The 16,398-nt window shown below is 48.7% G+C and overlaps 1 protein-coding gene across 1 annotated transcript in view; it reads left to right on the top strand.

The window, feature by feature from the left end:
• The first annotated feature begins 3,319 nt into the window (after positions 1-3,319).
• The window catches only part of ACTN4 (actinin alpha 4), a 70,386-nt gene continuing 57,307 nt past the window's right edge, over positions 3,320-16,398 (top strand). Inside the window, exon 1 of the mRNA XM_006215055.4 lies at positions 3,320-3,614. Within this exon, the coding sequence (XP_006215117.1) occupies positions 3,453-3,614 (162 nt within the window). The 5' untranslated portion in view covers positions 3,320-3,452. The remainder of the gene's footprint in view (positions 3,615-16,398) is intronic.

The following is a 16,398-nucleotide window of genomic DNA, read 5'->3' as shown; positions in this document are numbered from 1 at the left end:
TGTAGGGGAAGAGGAAATGAACTTTTTCTCTTGGGATCCACATCTGTCCTGCTTTGCCAACCTGCTTTTGCTCCAGGAGGGTCATCCTTTGAGCAGCAAAGAGGCCTGGCTTTGCAGAAAGAGTGAGTTCAAACCCCAGCCTGGCAGCCTTTGGGTGCGGTAGTCAGCCTCTCCGTGCCTTAGTTTTACAGATAGGGAGATACCCACTGCAGACTACGGTAATGCACTGAAGAGTTTGGATTATAAACTTGCCTGTCATGATGGCTTGGGCCCCAGGCTGCCATTTCAGCTGCTTCCTGTAGTCACCTCTAGACATCCTAGTATCTGTTCGTGTTCCCACCCCGAGAGGACACAGCCCTCGCTCCTTTGTTCCATCTAAGTAGCGTTAATAATAGGATACAGCATGTAATAACTTCTGGCTGAAGTCTCTGTGAAGGTTCCAGAAAGTGGCAGTGCAGACATGGTGAACCTAAGGCCGGGTACACTGGCCATAATTCCCCTTCACTCGGGGATCTCTGCCCCTTCTGAGCCCCTGCCTGCTGCCCCTTGACGCTCCAGAGACAGTAACTATTACAACCGCAGTGTCCATGGCAGGCTGCCAGGAAGTGGCCTCAAAGCTGGCAATTAAAGGGAGCCTTTAATTTAAACCTCATTGGCTGGGGACATCCCCTTCATCTTTGAGCCCTTGGTCTGGGAGGTTTCTCAGTGTTGACCTGGAGGAGGCAGGGAGGGGCAGATGGCCCATTGTTCAAGTGGCCTTTCCCTGCCCAGCAGGTCCAGCACAAGAGTCCTGGGCTTGTTCTCCAGGTCAGGCAGGAAGAGGTTGCCCTGCTCCAGCCTAGCCCAGCTTTGGAAACAGCAACACTCCTGGGTCTTTGGCCAGGTCTTGGCATCCCCTGGGAAAGTGGGCTACTGCTCAGGCCTCATCTCCTTCCTAGCAGCTGTCTTGAGTCTGTTTGTTTGTTTGTTTGTTTAATGGAGGTACTGGAGATCGAACCAAGGACCTTGTGCATGTTAAGCATACTCTCTACCACTGAGCTGTTACTCACCCCCCATCTTAAGTCTTGATTCTTTGCTCTTTCTCACCCCCGCATCCCACCCCCATCAAATTCCTGACACAAAGTCTTGTAGGCTCCACTTTCCCAAATCCTCCCACTGCCCCTCCACGGCACGCCCCTCCTTCACTCTTTGTCCTCTGTCTACCTTCGTCAGGACCATCGCAGCAGCCTCCTCACTGGGCTCGCTGAACTCACCCCACCTTCTACAGGTCTGTTTCCCTCTTGCAACTAGAAGGACCCTGTGAACAGCTGAATCAGACCCCAGCCCTGCTCACCATCTTCCCTTAACGTCCTGTGGCATTTAGAATAAAATTCATTGTATGTCAATTCTATCTCAATTTTTTTAAAAACCCGCAAATTCCTCACCATGGTTTTAAGTCCATTCATTCGTCTAGGGTCTATGAAGCTTTTATCTTGTGCCAGACAGTGCTTCAGAGTCTAGGGATTCAGCAGTGACCAGAACAAAGATTCCCCACTGTCAGGGGGTCGACATTCTTGGGAAGGAGATGGATAAACACAATAAACAAACCAGTCATGTGGTATATTAAATGGTGATCAGTACTCTGGAGACAATAAAGCTAGGAAGGTGGGGGATGTTATTTTAAATAAAGTGGTCAGAGAAGTCTCATTGATGAGGTGATCTTTCCAGTGACCTGCAGGAGAGGAGGCTATGACTCTGGGGACCCAGTATCTGAGGAAAGTGCTCTGGGCAATAGTAACAGGGGGTCATCAAGTACAAGAGCCCTGAGGCGGGATCATACCTGGTGTGTTGGAGGAACAGCTAGATCAGCAGTGTGGCGGGAGCTCAGAGAGCAAGGGGCTGAGTGGGAGGTGAGCTGGGAGAGGAATAGGGACCAGGATGTGAAAGACCTTGTGGATTTAGCTGAAGCCTCAGGAGTCTCGGTTGTTTCAAAAGTTGGGCTGGGCTGGGCTGGGCTGGGCTGGGCTGGGCTAGGCCTGGGCAGGGAAGACTCCTACATTTCCTCCTTTCCTTGGCTTTGACCTGTACAATAAGTGTGGTGCTAAGTTCTGAACAGAAGAGGGAGGGACTTGATCTGACTCAGGTGTTCATAGTCTCCCTCTGGTTTCTAGAGAGAGAGAGAGTTGCAGGGGGGTGGAGGGGGGCTGGTGGCAGCGGGGTAGGGGGAGCAGAGAGATGGTGAGGAGGCCACTGCAGTGGTCCAAGCAAGGGTGGACAGGACCAGGGTGGGGCCATGGCAGAAGGGAGAAGTTGGTGGATTCTGTATATACTTTTAAGATGGAACTGACAATTTCCTGAAGAACTGAATGTGGGGTGTGGAGACAGTTTGAAGACAAAGATGACTACCAGTTTCATTGCCTGAACAGCTGGAAGGGTGAAGGCACCATTAATGGAGATGGGGGTGACTGTGGGGCGACTAGGTTTTGGAGGAAGATTAGGAGCTCAGCTTTGGATATTTACATCTGAGACGCCTATTTATCTGTATTTATTGGCTTATTGATTGTTTTAATCCGTATTTAATTGCTTATTTATTGTTGCCTCCCCCAAGTTAGCCACTCGAGAACTAATCACACTTGTCATGCTCAGCACCATATCACCAGTGCCTGGTACATGGTAGGTGCTCAAGAAATGTTTGTTGGATGGATGGAATGAATGATACAGACAAGTTCAAAAAATCCTCTACCTTCTTAGTCAGCCAATATCTATTCCAAACTACAGTACTCCCATGTCCATTTCATAAATTCTTCAGGTCTTTGTTCAAATGTCCTTCTTCTCCGCAAAGCCTACCTGATTACTTTATTTACATTCCAGCTCAGGCTTGATTTATCTCCATAACGCTATCCCTTTAGAATATACTACATACTTAAAATTTTGTCTTTCTTCACTAGAAGGTAGTTCCATGAGGGCAGGGATTTTTTTTGTATCTTGTTTAGTGCCACTGCGTAAAACATGGTTCGGCACACAGTAGGCGCTTAATAAATCATTTGTTGAATTTCTGTTGCTGAATGGCAATCCATTCCACTCCTGAGCAGGTTGATGAGACCCGCCTTACGACTCATTCCTGCTCTGGCCCCGCCTGCAGGAGGCGGCCGCGCGCGCTCAGCGGGCAGAGGGGGCGCGGCTCGTCCACGAGCTGAAGGGCGGCGGGGGAAGCGGACTCTGCGCAGGCTCCGAGCTCCCCGAGGCGGGGTCTCAGTGACTTTCGCGTTAGGAGGCGCGCGCGCGCGGGAGGGCGGCGGCGGCGGCGCGGTGCGCAGGCGCGGCGGGCAGTGCGCAGGCGCGGGAGGAGGGCGGGCTGGAGCAGCTGAAGCGGCGGCGGCGGCGGCGGCGGCAGCGGCGGCAGTAGCAGCAGCAGCTCAGGCAGAGGGGCGGGAGCTGAGGCGGGAGCGGACGGGCTCTGGAGAGGCGGCGGAATGGTGGACTACCACGCGGCGAACCAGTCGTACCAGTACGGCCCCAACAGCGGGAGCAATGGCGCCGGCGGCGGGGGTAGCATGGGCGACTACATGGCCCAGGAGGACGACTGGGACCGGGACCTGCTGCTGGACCCGGCCTGGGAGAAGCAGCAGCGCAAGGTGCGTGGCCCATGGGCCGGACGGGCTGGAGAGGGGCTTCCACGGGAGGCTGGGGCCCGGGAAGTGGCTTGGGAGTCCTGAGACGGAATTGGTGGGTCTGTGTTGAGAATTGGGCGTCCAGAGAAGGAATCGGCAGGTCTGAGAAGGGGTTTGGAATCCTGAAAAGGAGTTGCAGAACTTGAACAAGGAATTGGGAGTCTGAAAAAATAATTGGCGGCCGAGTCGGGACTATGGAAATCTAAAACAAGGAATCTGGGAGCCCGATGAAGGAATTGGAAGGTCTGGGCGTGGAATTGGGGGGAAACCGGCGAGATGATTGAAGACTCTAAAATGGAATTGGGTCTGAGGCGGGATGGAAGGGTCAGGATGGGTTGGGGGTGCTGAGAGAGAAACGGGAGATTCTGGAATTTGTGGGTCCGGATAGAATTAGGAACGGGGGAGTCTGAAGAGTAAGCTCGAGTATGGAGGGGGTTATTTCGGTTGCAGAATCCTCTGAAGGGGATAGGAATTGTGGCAGCCCCAAGTTGGGAATTTCTTGAGGGGATGAAGATTCTGGAAGTCTGGAGATGGAGTAGGGGTGCTGAGGAAGGTATTGTGGAGTCTGAAGAGTAGTGGGAGGTTTAGAGAGACTGGGAAGACGAAAGGAGGAGAGGGGCTAAGGAAGGAAGTGGGCGTGAGAAGACCTGGGGCTCGGGGTGTGAGGATGGGGAGGGCTGCTAAGGAGGATTGGGACTCGGGGTCTGAAGGGAGAAGGTAGGGAACCTGTAAATAAGAAGTTTTGAAGGGGGTGAGATTTTATTTGGGGGGGCCCTGTTCTAAAGGGAAGAGGAGGAGATTGGGAGAGAGGTGGAAGAAAGGGAATTGATGAGGCCAAAGCTGAAGGGGGATGCAGAGAGTATTTGGACGGTTTTGAGGAGGGGTTCTGAAGAATGGATGGAACGTCGAAAAAGCTCAGCAGTGGGTTGGAGGAGCCTGAGGCAAAGGTGGCCTGGAAAAGGTGAAAACGGTGGGTGAGAATGAGTGGAATGGCGGCTAATGGGAGGGAGGTTAGTGTGGGCAAATGAAAGTCTCATTAGAAAGGGAGTGTGTGATGGATAGACTGAGAAAGGAATGTGGGGGTGGGGGTGGGGGCCTCTGGAGATGCAGTCCCAGGAGTGGAGAGTGTGTATGTGTCGTGAAGGGGGAATATGTTTTGGGAGGAAGCGGCGAGAGTGTCCAGAAGAATTGTGTCTTTTGGGGGTGGGGGTGTAGAGCTTTTTCTAAAGCAAGGTCTGTTCTCAGGTGGCACATTGGGATGTGGAAGCAATTTAGGGGGGACCCACAGTGGGGAAAGGGAGATCAAAAGGAGTGGGAGGCCCAGAGAAGTCGATGTATGTGTGTACGTGTATATAATCTAAGGGGCTGAGAGCGGGGAGCTCCAAGCTGGTAGGAGAGAGGGTTTGAGTGTGTGCAGGAAGAGCTAAAGAAAGGAGGGTGTTGAGTGGGTGTGTGTGTGTTGGGAGGGGGCTGTTTACAAGTGTCGTGTGTGAAGAGGATGGGAGGTGGTTGCAGTTAGAAGCTTTTAATATGTCCTGGAGATCTGAATTTTCTCCCTAGATTTGTTAGTCACCAGCTCTGTGGCCTTGGGCCAGACCCTTGGTCTCAGTGCAATTCTGTCATCTGTGAAATGAGGAGGGGTCGAAGGGCTCCCTTCTGTGATTCTGCAAAGATGGATGTGTATGGTGTTGGGACTTCAGGATAGCTTTGGTGGGAAGCCTGGGGGCTGATCCAGCAAGGGGTTTGAGTGGTGGATGTGGCTGGAAGCCTCTTGAGGGTGTGAGTCGGTGCTGGGGTCTCCGTGCAGGCAGCCCAGTCCGGAGGGGAAAGGGTGAAAGCAGCAGCTGTTCCAGGCAGCCTGGGGTGGGGCCTGGCATAACCTTGGGTAAATTACCAACCTCTGCTAGAATTTCCTCATCAGTAGTTGGGGGGCGGGGGCGGTGGTGGGTTGGTGATGGTGCCCTTATCTGTTGCCCCACCTACCTCAGGGTGGGCAGGTTGAGATAATCTGACATAAAAATTCTTTTTGAGGGGAGAGACCAAGTTTGCAGTCTCTACAATAATTTATTGCCAGAGGCAGTGCCGGTGGGAAAAGAGTTGCCAAGAGACTTGGAAAGCTGGGAGGGGAACAGGGGGCCGAGGGGTTGTTTTTAAGAATGTCTGGGATCTGTCTTCTCCAGCTCCAGGTGTTTGGGAAGAATGAGCCTCGGAGCCTTTTAACTCTGGTGGTGGGAGTGGGGCTCCTTCCTTTTCCCTCCCTTCCTGTCTCCTACCCCTCCCAGAGTGACTCCCTTTGCTCGCTCAATTCCTTTCCCTCCTGGGAGTTAGGGTGTGTGCTCCTTCGTGGTTAGAGTCTCCCTTGCACAGTGGGTGAGGCCGGGGCACCCACCGCTCAGGCCTGGGCGGGAACCCGAACTCACAGGAACCCCTAGGCCTCGCTGCTGTGTGTTATCCTCCCTCCTCCCTTCCTCAAGGACCCGGCAAGTTGGAGGGAAAGGGTGGCTCACAGCCCCTCCAGTACCGGCTGCGCTAGCATGTCCTGCTGTGTACTGCTGCGGGAATGCAGGGTACACATAGCTGTGCTTTGGGGGGAATAACACTTCACTGCTGTGCACCTTCTTATTGTGGCGTAGGGATCCTTTATGAAATGGGAGGAGTAAATGGAAAGGAATATATACACAAGTTTGTGCTGTTCTCTTCCTTCTAGGAGGAACCCCCCCACCCCCCATCCCCCCAGACAGGCTGGCTGGGGTTTTTCTGTGCTGTAGTGTCGCTTTAGTGAACAACAGATTGCCCTTCTTGCCTCTTCAGGGCTGAGACACTGGTCAGGGAGAGTGGCCATCCTGTGAGTGTCCTGTGCATACTCTCATCTAAAAATCTGCTCAGGACAGCTGTAGGCCCTTAAAGCGTGTGGCATTGAATTGTAAGAATTAAGCGTTTGGCCCAAGTCAGAGGGTATGTGTGATTCCCGGTGGTTTTCACTTCTACCTGAAGCCCTTCTCAGGTCACCTTCTAGGGACCCTTGTAATGTAGGCATTACCTGATAAGTAGGTTATGCAACAGTTCTGATATGGGAAGCCTCCAAGTATTCTCCTGGGGCAGGTGGGGGAAGGTCTGGTCAGGTCTTTGAGCAGATTCTTGAGCAATTATAGCTCTGGGCCATAGTTCCCTCTCCCGGTTTCTGAAAGGGGCCTGGGTAGCCTTGCCACCCCCTGCTCTCCTGAACAGGTGATGTCACTTGACAGCTGCTTCGAAACTTCTCATTACAGCAAGAGGAATTTTGCTCTTTTGCCTCCTTTGCTTAGCTTGCGTGTTCGTTGAAACGTCACTGCTTGCACGGCCTGTTTAGACCCCAACCTTTGGCTTGGGCTCTGTTAGGTTTTAGTTAATTATTTGAAAGTTCTGATGGTGTTTTGTTTTTCTCCAAGTAGGGTTTTTTTTTTTCCTTTTCTTTTTTAAAGGCTGATGATAGAGGCCTCAAAGTAGCCATCTGTTATTTTGTTCCATTGCTCTAATTGCTTGCCTCTTAGGTTCTGGCAAAGACTAGCAGATCCTTAGCAGTTTTTAAAACTGAATATGTTACTTACCAGAAACAAAAAACAAAAAAACCCAAACTCAATTGTCATCTAGAACTAAAGACTAAATATGTGAGGGGGGCTGGTGTACTATTTGCCCTCTTGGGAGAGGGGTAGGGGAAGCTACTCGGCTGCTGGTGCCCCTGTCCCCATGCCCCTGTTTTAAGAACATGTGAGAACACGGCTTTTCTGATGACTGCAGAAGAGGTGAGGTGTGGGAGAATGGCCTGGGAGTACAGTGCCCCTTGTAGCCACTTACATTCATTCAGCTGAGGGCTGAAATCTGGTCGGTGCCATGGAGTGGCACCTGCTGCTTCATCTAATCCTATGTGCTCCGGGGTGTGGGCCCAGGATTGCCCTCTGCTTTTTGAAACACTCTCCCTGAGACCAACAAGGAGGCCGCTGTGGCAGCAGGGAGCTGACTCACTCTCCAGTTGGAACTGGTGCTAAATGGTTTCATTTAATGGCAGCTGGTTGCCTGGCCCCCAGTGGGCTGCCTTGTGGGAAAAGTTTGGTGACAGTATTGGAGGAAAACAACCTAGGAAATTAGGGTGAGATTTTAATATCCAGGTGCAGCTGGTGCTGTTAAACTCCTGAGATGAAGCCAGGGAGGTCAGTTAAAATGTAGGCTTGCATTCTCAAAATGTCCTCTTAATCAGATGTCAGGGGGAACAGGGACAAGTCTGGATTCCAGTCTCAAGCCTCTCGGTTAGGGAGTTCTGCCTTTTAAACACGTACGCCAGTCACAGCCGACTTTGGCTAGACAGTGCTCTTTTTCAAAGTTAACTGAGTGAGTAGTACAAGTTATCTGGCAGTGCTATCTAGCAGATGACAGCAAAGAGAATGAAGCCAAAAAGGGACAGATTTGGGAAATCTCAAGGAATTTCTGAGACTGTTGAGATGAACACTTTAGGTTTTTGCCATATTGATTTATGGTGTGTGTACAAGCCTTTGACCAGATCTTAGGATTGTTCTTTAAAAAGAAAAGAAAAGGGGAAAAAAAAAAGGATTCCCTTGCTCATATTTTTTTTTTTTGTGGGGGTAGGGGATGAAGAGGATGGAAAAGGCAAAAATGATTAACGAACAGCTGTTTGCTCTAGTATCACTTACTCATTCAAGTTTTCGAATGGCTGAACTATCAACATGTGTATCTCTTCCCAGGCATTTAGTACATTTCTAGATCAATGGTTCCCCCATTATCCTTATTTCCTTCACTTAGTGATGTCTAAGGTCTCATCAGTCACAGTCAGTTCTCTTCCGTTGCCTTTATTTATGTATTTATTTTACAGAGTAACAAAAGCACTCACGTTACCTTGTTTAAGTCTCCCTTCTCCCCTTTTTCTTTTTTCATGGAAATAGGAGGCAAGTGATAGCAAGTTGGTAATTCAATGGCAGTGGTAACTGAAACACTGACCTACTAAAAGGTGGACGGAAGCTTCTACTTGAGCAGATACAAATCCTGTCATCCAGGGAGGTTTGAAAGAAGTCTTTATGTCACGGGTAGTTGAGAGCTCAAGATCAGTCTCCTTTCGGATGAGGCTAAACTTTGAAACATCAAAGCATCGGGCACAGTTATAAGGAAGCTTAGTTTTACAGTGTTGGCCGTCTAGACACCAGCATTTGTTATAAAGTGTCTGCAAGTGGCACAAGTAACACTGTTGCTTTTCTTCAGGAAGGTTTATGAATTACATGTTAGTCAGTAACCCAGGTATCAAGCAGTGTAAGGTTCAATGATTCAAGAGAAACAGAATCATTTAAAATTCCAGTCTCTGTTTAAAGAGTGATCTTATTGGAAGGAAAAATTAACTGACTGGCTGGGAGGAGAAAGAGCCCGCCTCTTGCAAAAAGTGAAATCTCTACATACGTTTCACTGGCAATAAGGTCCTTACATCAGTACTTGGGAAGTTTTATCCAAGTAGCGGTCTCCCTGGGATTATAAAAATCCCTGAGACATTTGTTTTGGTGTTGTGCCTTTTTTGGTTGTGTTGTGCTTTCCTGTCCTCCCCTACTCCCCCTTTCCCTCATAAACAACAGATGTATTAACTTGGAATGTCCATGGAAAGTCTTTAAACATGGGTGGTGTAACTTGGTTGCCTTCTCTTAAGTCTGAGTAGCAGTTACTCCAGAAGAGGCCAGTGGCCTTTTTCTTAGATGTGATTTATTGAGGTGGTATCTAAAAGGCAGTGGATTGAGCTTTCTTGGGATTTGCTATCTGCCACCTGTTTCTGTGCTGGCTTCCGCCTTCCTGGGATGGGATGAGCCCTATCTCCCCAAAAAGTGAGGGACCATCCTGTGTTTCCAGATGGGACAGTGGTTCCCCAGCCAGAGCAGGCACCCCCCACCCCAGCCCGTGCTTGTCTCCATGCTTCCTAAACTTCAGTCATTTGTGATTTTTCCTTGCCTACTTTTGCTTTTCTATACTTAATAATATTCTTTTAACTCAATTTGCCTTTGTTAAGTTTTAAAGGGGAAACTTATCAGTATTGCAAATGGAAAAGCCCAGCTTCCCTGGCCATAAACTGCAAAAGTAAATAGACTGAAAACAAAACAGTGTTAAGTTCTAACTAGATACTGTTTCTGCTGAGGGCTCTGGGACTGAGGGCTGCTCCCTTTGTTAAAAAGAGACTAAGTGTTGGTGAGGTGCTTAAGACTCAGAGTACTAAGCAGAGACTTTCTCCTTGAAGTGATCAGAAGGTTTACAAGAGAATCAAGGGGAATAACCTTCTCGCTGTCATTTGAGGTTTAATAGAGTGTGGATAACCCTAAAAAGCTCCCATGTGTGCATACCACACTTGGAAAAAACTTTATCTCACCTGACCCTGGGAACAGTCCACAAGTGGCAGGGCAGAGTGACTTACCCAGGAACACACAGCCCGTCCTGCATGCCCAGTGACCCACCATACTACCCTTGAACAGGTCACTCATGACTGGGTGGCACTGGATATTTAAATTCACCTTCAAATGTTAGGGTTCCTTTTTTTTTTTTTTTTTTAAAGAAACCAGGGCCATGTTGCAAATGGATTTATCCCTTGCTCCTCACTTTGCTTTTTCTTTTTAAGGCTCCAGCTTTCTTACACACATACACTTAAGGTTTGGCTGGTCCTGTGAATAAATCTCACTGCTACCTGGGCTAGGGTATCTGCACCCTAGATTCTGAAAGGAAAACAGTGCCCTCCTGCCTAGTTAAGAAAGGCTTATTTAAATGTTTTTCCTGTAAATATCTCAGAGAACAGGTTCTTTGTCTCCGAGTAGAACTATAGACATGGGGCAGGAGTATTTGGAAGTGGCAGTTACTACCGCTTGGAATACAATGAAGTCATCTCTGGAAATATCGGTGGTGTTGAAAGGATTGAACGGGATGCTAGAACACCAGCAATACAATAGCATTTGTGTCTTCGGCTTTGGGCAGGAATAAAGAAAACATTGTGGTTTGTTTTATGCTTTTTAAAGTTTTCCCCCCAAAGGTGTGGGGCTGAGTGATGTCTGTCATTGGCTTTCTAGTGGGTTTCTTTTCATCTTTTCCCCCTCCCTGACGGCTGTTGAGAGTGGGCGGAAGCCACAGTCTAGGTGGATGGAGGCAGCACGGAAGGCAGGCAGGCAGTCTGCCTTCCTCCTCATTCTCCATGTGCAAAGGGAACACATTTGGTTTTTTAACCTCCAAAGAGCCCAAGATAAAGAGTTTCCGTATCATACCTCCTGACCAGTAATGACTCTGATTCCAGCTCCAAGAATGTCTTAATTAGCAGCCATTCAGAATGGGGGCACGGCAGGAAATCAGATAGATGCATCTCTTCTTTTCTCTTTTCTTTCTTTTTTAATACATACTTCATTTCAATGGCAGAGAAGGCCAGTTTGAGGTTAGGAGAAACATCACAGGAGGAAGCTTGAAAGTGATTCAACCACCAGCCACGCTGGGAGGTTGCTCAAGGGGGTATCATGCCAGGAGGGTTTGTGGGTCTTCAGCTTGCACTATTGAAAAGACAGGCCTTCCTTTACCAAGCGCCAAGGGCTCAGTGCTGGCCTTGGTATGCACATGTGTAACGGTCAACACATTAGTGCTCTGTGATTAGTCTAAATTGGGGTGTGAGTAAAAGCTATTTAGTTGATATTGCTGTGGAAACTGAGTTGCTTACTATTCTGGGGTGCGCCTCTGTCCAGGAGGCAGCAACGATGGTGAGATGTTGGGCTACTGGGCAGAAATATGATGCAGCCAGCCGGTCTCACATGTATGGTGGCCATAGAGGGAAAGAGAGGCCTCTGTTTCCTGGTGTGAGAGTCGGGCCAGTCCATTTTATAGATGAAGGGTGTGTATTTGCGCATGAGAGAGGGAGAAGAAAAAGGAGTAGACCATGAAAGCTGCTGCTGGCTTTGTGGCTGGGACATGTGCTTTTTCTCTAGGCATTTAGAGTTGGAATCTCAGCTATGTGACTTCTTAATAGCAGGGCAGAAAGCGCCTGCATCTTTTGCCTGCTTTCACAAACACGGACACATTAAGAAGAACTCTAAAGTTTCCAGCAAATCCCAAGCACAGTTCATTCCGTGATAACATTTTTTTTTTAAATCCACATCCTTCCTATTCCAACTCTGACAGTAAATAAACTATTTTCTCCCTATTCCTCCCCACTCTTTTCTTTAAGGAAATGAATATCTTTGCAGTAAACTCTGCGTCTGATGAAAATATTAAATGCTTCTTTGACTGTTGCTGGCATGGATTGTCTTTGGAAGAGTCACTTTTTTTTATCTTAATTTTATAGGCTGATAAGATCTTCCAGTTCTGGCCTATGAAATAAACTCAGTTTCAAAATTCAAAATGTCTGGAAGCAGCCGGCTTGCCATGCTAGTTCAAGGACAGTCTGATGAATCAACCCTTCTTAGAGGCTGTCTGCTAACCAGTCCTGGAAGGTATCCAGATGGTAAACATCACCAGGATTGTCAGGCAGTTTTGGAGTGTTTTTTGTTTTTTGTTTTGTTTTTGGATTATTGGAGCTATGCTGCCAAGTCTGGTAGGATTTGACTTTCTGTAAAACAGAAAGGTTTGTATCAAGATATCTTTTTCAGAGATGTCAGGCCTGTAATCAGCCAACACTGGTACAGACAGGAAATACCTGGACCAGTTGGGGCTGGGGAACCTTCTTAACCATTTTGTGAAACGAATTTTCCCTCTCCTTTTGTAATTTTCATTAACTCACTGACTCACAGACTCAGGGCCAAGTCACAGAAGAGAATTCAGTCCATTGAGAACAGTGAACCATTTTAGGGATGATTGGTCGATGGATCACGGCCCAAAGCTGCACGAGGTCGGGGAGTGGCACTTGGCTTCTGCCCGCAGCACAGAAACACCCCGAAGATTCAGAGGGAACAAGCTCTGGCCATAAAAATAGGAGACTCACAGTGCATTGAGTTCTCTTCACAGCTACCTTAGACTTGAGAAAGTTCTAGGCCTCTTTAATAAACAACCACAAAGCAGACCTTGCCAAATATGGCCTGCTCCAGGGCCACAGGGTTAGCTTAGGAGACAACTTTCTTGCCTAAAAATAAGTGCATGTTCCTATTGAACATTCCAAGCATAGTTTAGACATGAGACTTCTGAGTAGCTGGTCAGACTTTGTGGGTTCAGTTATGTCAGAGTGTGGGCAGTTGAGGGTCTTTGGGGAGCTGGCTCACCACTTTGGGATTGGCAAGTGTGCACTAAGGCAGTCAAATGACTAAATACAAACCCCCTTCCATCTCATCTCTATATGTTCTTGATCCATTCACAGGCTGATGGGGGAGACAGAGAGCAAGCATGTAAAGAAAACAAGGTCATTTCAGATGGGATTTTGTGCTACAAACTAAATAATAATAATAGCTACCATATGACTCTGTGCTGGACACTATTCTAAGAGCTTTGCACAGACTGACTCATGTAATCTTGTGAGTTAGGTGTTGTTACCCTTACAGGACAGGTGCAGAAATGGATCCATCGAAGTTTAAGCCACTTGTCCAAGTGACAGTGCCAGACCTAGAAGGTCCGACTTCCATGCCTGCACTCTTATATCTAGACTACACTACAGTCTAGTGATTGGGAATGGCCGGGGAGGGGTCAGTGAGGGGAGGAGGGCAGTGCAGACACTTTAGATTGAGAGGAAGATCTCTGAAGACATGACATTTTAGCTCTACCTGAGGGGATGAGAAAGAAGGAGCAAAAGAGAACACTGGGGGAAAGCTTTTCCAAGGAGAGGGAACAAAAACATGTTGGCCCTGAGGAGCAGGAAGGCCAGAGTGGTCAGAGCCTGGCATGTAGAAAAGATGGGCACAGCCAGATCTCTTAGAGATTTTTTTGTTGGAAGTGGTGATGAGGCCCACAGTCTGCAAATTCAGTCCCTCTTAGACTCCAGTAGGCCAGGAACCTCATACTTCCAGAACCCTGGCCCCGTCACCCTTTCCTCTCAGGCCCCCTGGACAGGCCAAACCAGAACTGACTTGTAAAGTGGGAATCCCAGGACTGTGGAACATTAAACCAAACAAAGGCTTCAATTATCTCTGTGATCCCTGCTGCAATAGACACCTGCATTTGATTAAAGCATTGGTAACTTTTGAATCCGGAATTTTATGGCACTGTGTACTCATAGAGTGTCTCTCTTAGCTTAACTTGTACCCCATGAACAAATTCCATCTCCCTTCTATTCCATCAAAAGGCCGCTTGATTTACAAAGCATCTTTGGTAAAATGCTGTGTCTCCCTCTTTGATGTGGGGAGTCAGGAAGTCTGATTTTTAAACTGGCTCTTGTAGAGCCTCTCTTTTCTCTGTAAATCTCTCTTCCATTTACTCAGTGTTTCCCCCTTGTTTCCTTTGGTCAGATGGGGCTGTAGCTAGGGTGTTTCTAGTTCAGAGAGACAGGCATACAGGATGATTCATCCTGAGGCTTTCAGCTTTCTGTCCCCCACTGGAAGCCAGTCCAGGAACATGGTAGATTTCATTTGACCCATGTCTCCCCATGGGAATGCACACCTTGTCAAACTAGTTGTATGGCTTTTACTCAGGGAGGGAGAAACAGTGACAGAGCTTGGGGCTATCAGTGGACACTCCTGACTCCGTACACATGGCAGCCGACAAGAAGCTAAGTTCATGGATCATAAACTGTCCATTGTGAATATGGGCTGGGGTTCTCTCTGCCCTGCTCTAGTGCAATTCGGCAGCAAAAATCATCCCTTTTGACAGAATATAAAGGAGCAGATGAGTATGAAAGTGTCCTGTGATGGCACGGCCAGCCCAGCTGCTTCAGCTGGAAAGAAGATGGCGAGGTTTCCATTTTCCTGGCAGCATACCCATGTGAACTTGTTAAATCTTTTAAGTAGCTGTATAGGAGGAAAGATAAATGTGTGTGTTTTTATCCTTATCCCTTTAAATATAAAAATAAAACTTCTCCTTTATAAAGCCAATTCAAAAGTGGGAAGAAAGGCGATGGTGAGTGGAAAATGTGATCATATTGAGTCCTACCCCACGTTTGGGAAACAGCTGTAAGTTTCCATGGTGGGTGGCTTATTACGCATTTATGCTGAGCTGTACCTGCTCCAAGCTGTTCCTGCAGATAGAAGAGGCTTTCTTGGGGCAGGGAGCTGTCTCTTTCCATCAAGCTGTAAAGACTTGGAAGGTCTCTTGAGAGACTTCAGCAGTCATCACTTTTGGGTAGCAGAATTAGGGGCCGCTGACCAAAGTGGGTCTGCTTTTTACAGCCAACCAGCATCTAGTGTAACATGAGTTGGGGCTTCATGGGCCCTGGAGTCCAGCACTCAGGTGGAAACATGACCGCCAGGGCCAGACAACAGCCCTCGTGCTGGGCCCCTCTGCAGAGTGGAGCTCCACACCGAGCCTTTGGGGGGATGAGAGAAACCGGAGACCTGGCCCGTGCTCTCAGGGAGCTCGTGGTGTAGGTGGGGCGAGAGCAAAGCCACATGAGACCTCAGGAGGACACTAAGCGGCACACGGACAAGCCCACAGCACTCTAGCCGTGTCCCAGGAGAGGAAAGGGGTGAATAAGGGCAGGTGGGGTCAGTCATGGAAACTTTCATAAAGGAGGTGAGTGTGGCTGTGGGCAGGTTTCTGGGGGCAAGTATTAGGGGATCCCGTATGTGCAGTTTGAACAGCGTTCCTTAGCTGCTTCTCATGAACAGTCCTACCAGTTCCTTTCCCCAGTGAGCTTTGTCTTTGGGGAGTTTCACATTTGAGGCACCGTGTTCGGTATATCTTAGCCATGCCTTAGAAGCTCTGAATAGCAGGACTCCAGGTCTGCAGTCCGTACCCATTCACAGGCCTGTGGCTTTTGTGGCTGTGGGGGGCAGGCCAGACCCCTCCCCAGGTGGGCGTCTGCTCTGACTAATCCTTCTGAGGCATTTGCTTTCAGCTTGCTCATGGTCCCTCCAGAATGAGCACAGGAAAAGAGGGGAGAGAGACCCCCTTTCTTATGTCTGAGGGTCTCTTCAGGCCTGGTGCCACGGCCCCTCTGGGTCTCTGATACTTGCCACCACCTTCTAGTCCAGATGACACTCAAAGCTGGGAACGGCAGTTCTGTGTTGAGATCACAGAAATGAATGGGGTTGATGCCCGGCAGGCCGGCTGGTTTGCTGTGCCGCAGTTAACGTGCTGTCCCTGGAATGAGGGTTGCCTCGAAGTGTTCTGCCTTCAGAGTTTATTCTTGCTTGCCAAGCTCAGCTTCCAGGTGCTATTCTTTTCTTTAAATAAATGTCTTAGAGTTGGCTTGTGGAACTTAAGAGTTCCCATCCCAGGAAATACTCCAGTGTGTTTAAAAAAACCCACCTCATTCAGATGCTCATGGCCAAGTGTGTGACTCAGATACTGCAATACCCGTGATTTGCTTTCTCAAAATTGACATTACTTGAGTTGCACTCTGGCCCCACTGTGAGATAAGGTTGGGGTAGCCGGCCCATGCTTCTTTCTTTATGTGGTTTCAGGTTGGTCTTTTTCTCGCCTCATATGATGCTTGAGAGCCATGACATAGCACAGCTCATGCAAGTAGTGGCTGAAATCATCCAGTAGAACCTGGCCTTCATCTCTTACACTGCCTGGGATCAGTAGGATTGCCATGGAAGGATTTGGTGGTGTTAGTAAGGATGGCGAACTGGTCTCCATAGCTTGGGCACTGAAGCACTGCTTGTGCTGTTAGGAAGAGAGT

This window comes from Vicugna pacos, chromosome 9, assembly GCF_048564905.1.
Source record: "Vicugna pacos chromosome 9, VicPac4, whole genome shotgun sequence".
Taxonomy (NCBI): domain Eukaryota; kingdom Metazoa; phylum Chordata; class Mammalia; order Artiodactyla; family Camelidae; genus Vicugna; species Vicugna pacos.
This window is presented reverse-complemented; position numbering and strand designations above follow the sequence as displayed.